Here is a 4607-nt window from a genome sequence, read left to right as displayed (position 1 = left end):
GAAACCCCCCCCCCCCCCCCCCCCACACACACATTAACCCAGCTCCAGACACTGACTGCGCTCACCCCATACTTTAGTCCTGGCATGATTACACATCTGATGCACAGTCTAAAAAGCCAAGCCATCAATCAGACGCAGGAGATGGCATGACATTTGCAAAGCCAGTGGAAACTGCGGTTACCATCGACACCACTGAAGCTGCATTCCTCCCCTCCTCTTGCTTTACAAGGAGCTGACAAAGAAAGTTGCCCCGAGCCGGGTTTCCCTGGCTGGGTTCCCCAGTTAAATTCTGATGGGCTTCCAGATGATACCGCCTGTCGCAGCCTGGCATCTTCCTCTGGTTTCTCCTCCAACAAGGCTCACCAGTCACTTCCCCAGCAGCATCCCCAGACGACCCTTGCCGCATTTATTGGCGTAGTGACCCTTCTCCCCACACTGGAAGGGAAGCGCAGAGAATAACCCTGACTCCCCTCTGGGCAGCACCTGTGAACAACAGCCAGGAAGCATCCAGTTTGCCTCCCACATGCACATCCCCTGCGCCCTGGATGTGGAGCTGAGCTATGTGGCCAGATGGAGTTTCTGACCCTCTCTCCTGGTCTAGTCCTGTTGGCAGCTGAAGCCATTTTGCACAAATTGGTTCTTGCAGCATGACAAGAGCTGATCACCTAGCAAGGATGGGTCCAATTGCAAGGGACAGACTGGGTGCGCTGGGCTGGAGAAAGCCCATACCCAAAGTCACCCCCACGATACCACCTCCAGCCCTGCACCTCTGCCCTGCCTCCTCCCTTGCCCATCCTCCTGGTTCTCGGGGCTGGATGTGAAAATTATTAACGAGCCCAGAGGGAACGAGGTGCATTTGCTGGCCAGAAGTATTTGCACCAATTCCCGAAGAACCAGTTGACCCAAGAGCTTTGAATTTACAGTCGAGCATGGATCCAGCCTGTAGGTAAGGCAGCAAGGCCACGACGGCTTAATGTGCATTGGCCCCTCAAAAGTGTGCATGGCTTCTGAGTCCAGGACTTGGCTGTCTCTGCTCTGAGGACTTGAAGTCCACCCCGATCCCCATCCAAGCCTGTCCCTTGCCACCAGCGCTCACCTTGAAGCACGTCACTTGCTCGAGGGGCCGCAGGGATCCATAGGGGTAGCCGCTGGTCCCTGGTGCTTTCTTGGCTGGGTGCTGGGCACTGCTGCCCCGGGAAGGGCAAGGGAACAGCTGGGCTTCTGGGAGGGACGGCTTGCGACCACCAACTCCATCTGTTGTCATGGGAAGCCCCTGTGCAAGGGGGGAAATCAGTCAGTCACCCCAGGTGGGGGACAGCATCAGAGGCAGGTCATGATTTCAATCCCCCGCTGCCATGTTCCTACCCAGGAGCTCTCAACTTCCATTACAAATAGGACCAAGGCTGCTTGAAAGTGTCAATCCAGAGACTCCAGCCCCTAAAGGACAAATGCCATCAAAGAGGCGCTGTTGTTAAACCCCCTGACTGGCGGGGCCTGGGGATCTCCATTGCCCACCTGGACGGCAGCGCACAACGTGCCCATCCTGAACCAGGTGCCCTGCTGCAAGCTGTCTGCAAGCTTCAAAGCAGAGGGTGGTGACTCCTCCAAAATTGGAGAACCACCCTGTGCCTACAGGAAACCCCAATGAAGATGCAGCACGTGGCCATAGAGCGGCACCGAGCAACGTGGCCCGTTGACACAGCAGTGCCCAGCACAGGGGTGCTCGCTGGGCATGCCTGGGTTTCTCTCGCTCTCCCTAGCTGTGCCCATGGGCCTGGCACGGGGCAGTAGCATCGCAGCCCCTTTCCAGGCCTTACCTTGGAGCGCTCCAAGCTGTCCAGCATCAAGTTGGCCTTGGGGCTAGAGCAGAAAGAAAGGCCAGTTCACTCCTTGCATGTGGCCATGTGCCTGCGAGCCCTTGTCCAGGCATCTGGAGACTGGCAAGGGGCTCTGACCAGCTCTGGCTGGAGCAAGGGACACATGGGAGGGGAAGCAGCAGCTGCAGAGGTGATGGTCCATGCCAGCCTGGACCCCAAAGACAGAGCAGCACAAACCCACCCCGCATGCACAGGCCTCAGTGGAGGGCGATGCCACAGCGGCGCAGCCCGCGAGAGGCTTGCCGGGCGTCGTGGCTGCCTGCGCGGATACGTACTGCACGAATTTGCACCGAGGGCCATTGGGGCAGAAGCCAGCCAGGTAGTTGGTGCACACGACCCTCCGGGTGTGCTTGTATCGGCACAAGGGACCTGCCACACACACACAGCCAGAGGGAGAGACGGCAGTCAGCAGAGCCCAGCGAGAACTAGGCTTGGGGCAGTGGCGGGCACTGATATCAAACAGTGGAGAGACTGATCGTGGGGTTTGCAGCCTGGCTGCCTCCCCATTCCCTCCCCCCACCCAATAACCCCAAATAGGCTCCAAGGGCACCCCAAGGCAAGTATTATACCCATTTTACAGAGGGAAACTGAGCCCCCCCCCCCAACACCACTCTATGGCATAGCCAAGCAGAGTAACCAGGAGTCCTGCCTCACTGCTCCTCTCGCTGCCCCCCGGGTGGACTTCACTGAGCGCGAGGTATTCACCGTGTTTGCAGAACCCCTCGTCGTACCAAGGACAGTCCTTCGCCCTGGAAGCCGAGTCGAGGTGCAGGAAGGGGCACTCCTTGTTGCTGCACTCACCTGGGAGTGGGGTTGGGATATTCCCGGGGTCAGGAGATGCATTGCACCGGTCCCCACCCTCCCCAAGGGAAGGGGCTTCCCTCCATGCAAACTGAAGGGCAGCCCCATGGAAGCGCAGGGCCTTCTCCGGGGGCTTTCGGGCCAGGACGGCTGGACCCAGGCTGCCAGCCCTCTCCGGGGAGGGGGACAGCAGGTGGCGCCCGCTGCCCGTTCCCAGGCCCGTTGCAACCAGCAGCACTCGGAGGGGGGCTCCAAAGAGGGGTGGGCTTGAGCAAAGCCCCCCCTGCCCATTACCACCGCACAGCAGATGCCCCCTATTCCCAGCAGAGCCAAACCAGGGTCCCAGCACCGCCCCCATTGCCGGCCGCCGGCACGCACCGAACTTGGAGTAGAAGTAGCACTCGGGCATCTTGGTGACGTCGTACTCGTGCAGGAACTCGCAGTGGTCCCCCTTCTTGCAGAGTCCCCGCAGCCAATGCTTGCACACCACCGACTTCTCCCCGCACACGTGCCGGAAGGGGCACGTCAGGCCTGGCTCGGGGGGGACGCCTGCTTGAGCCAGGGCCAATGCCCCGGCCGTGCTGCCAGGCCTGGGTGGCATCCAGGCTGCAGCTGGGGTCACCCAAATCCACGCCGAACTCAGGGCTCAGGAATCATGCAAGCTTAGGGGACCTGCCTGTGAGCTCAGCTTGTGACCCCTGCAGGGCATGGCTAGTAGCCCCCCCATCCTGCACATGGGCCCGGGGCTACTCACCCTTTCCGCACAGTCCGTGGAGGAAGAACTCGCACACGGCTGCCCCCGACTCTGCGGGGAGAGAGGAGGTTATGGGGGCACTGGCTGCATCCCATGGACACCCCCGGCTGCTCGTGGGATGGGGAAGCCCCGGCTTGCAGGGCACAGGCAAGCAAGAGGCCCACTGGTATTACCCCAGTGCAAACGCAGTAGCGGGCAGATGGCACGGACCCCCTCCCTGGGGTTACTCCGGTGGAAAGTTTGCCCCTGGAAGCACAGGGTGAGACTCCAGCTGGTGCACTGGCGTCTCCTGCTTGCACCCCCCAGTAAGTCTAACTTAGACCAGGACCTGCACTGACCCAGCTCCCCAGCCCCTGGGGCAGCCGTGGAGCTGCTGTCTCAGCACTCAGACGGGCTGGGTTTGGCAGAGCCAAGCAAGCAGCTGCGCCCCCGGAGAGACGGAGCCCCCTCCGTGCACAAGAAAGGCTGCCAGCAGCTGAGGTCCAGGCAGTTCAGGTCCCCAACCGAGCCCGCGACTTACTGTCCATGCCCGGGAAGGGCAGCGGCAGGGCCCCTCTCTGCTGCATCACATCCATCTCCAACTTGAACGTGAGCTTCTCCACCCTGGCCACGAGTTCCTGCATCTCCCCAGCCTGGGACCTTCCCCTCTGCCCCAGCTGATGGAGGGATGAGACAGAGCCAGGTACCAGTAATGGTGCAGAGAGGCAGTGACCGGCTCCCCCAGCATCCCCCACCCCTCCCGAGCCCTTCCCAGGACCCCACAACCCAGGCTGGCCCTGGAAAGGAGCCGAGCCAGGCCAGGCTCCTAGCCCCTGCTCCGGGAGCAGCCAGCCCCAGTGCAGAGAGCAGGAGCCCAGCATCTGCTCCCAATTTGCAGGCCTGATTGCCAGCGCTGCAGCCCAGCTGGAGGGATGCTGGGGGCCTGCTAGCCCCAGCCCTGCTCCCTGCACAGGGACCCACGGGCTCCTTCAGGCCTGGCTGGCTTGGGGTGCGGGAATCCTTTTACTGCGGGAAGGTCGTTTGCAGCCCCGGAGCCACCCAGGTCTGCATCGCATGGAGGGTGAAGGGAGAACCTGCCCAGCCCTGGCGGGGGACCCGCTTTGGAAATGGCCGAGCCCTGCGGTGGACTGGGCATGTTGTAGCCTGGCTCAGAGCAGACTCTGGCTCTCAGATCC

General features: G+C 61.6%; 1 protein-coding gene across 1 annotated transcript; it reads right to left on the bottom strand.

Moving 5' to 3' along the window:
* Window positions 1-20: 20 nt before the first annotated feature.
* On the bottom strand, window positions 21-4253 carry CPSF4L (cleavage and polyadenylation specific factor 4 like). Its single transcript, XM_019516007.1, has 8 exons — window positions 3953-4253; window positions 3433-3483; window positions 3057-3209; window positions 2583-2678; window positions 2153-2246; window positions 1818-1860; window positions 1097-1273; window positions 21-435 (listed from the first exon to the last, which is right to left on the bottom strand). Exons 1-8 carry the CDS (start codon window positions 4053-4055, stop codon window positions 367-369), a joined length of 786 nt encoding a protein of 261 aa, XP_019371552.1. The 5' UTR covers window positions 4056-4253; the 3' UTR covers window positions 21-366.
* Window positions 4254-4607: the final 354 nt, after the last annotated feature.

The sequence above is a fragment of the Gavialis gangeticus genome, unplaced genomic scaffold (genome assembly GCF_001723915.1).
Source record: "Gavialis gangeticus isolate Ggan-Ray unplaced genomic scaffold, GavGan_comp1, whole genome shotgun sequence".
Taxonomy (NCBI): Eukaryota; Metazoa; Chordata; order Crocodylia; family Gavialidae; genus Gavialis; species Gavialis gangeticus.
Note: the sequence above shows the minus strand (reverse complement) of the source record. Positions and strands in the feature narration are given on the sequence as shown.

Coding starts and splice junctions, on each gene's coding strand:
- CPSF4L (XM_019516007.1), bottom strand. CDS start 4,055: ATGCAGGAACTCGTGGCCAGGGTGGAGAAGCTCACGTTCAAGTTGGAG. Junction 2,679..3,056: donor CTACTTCTACTCCAAGTTCG/GTGCGTGCCGGC, acceptor CCCCACTCCCAG/GTGAGTGCAGCAACAAGGAG. Junction 1,274..1,817: donor ACAGCTTGGAGCGCTCCAAG/GTAAGGCCTGGA, acceptor CCCCTTGCACAG/GGGCTTCCCATGACAACAGA.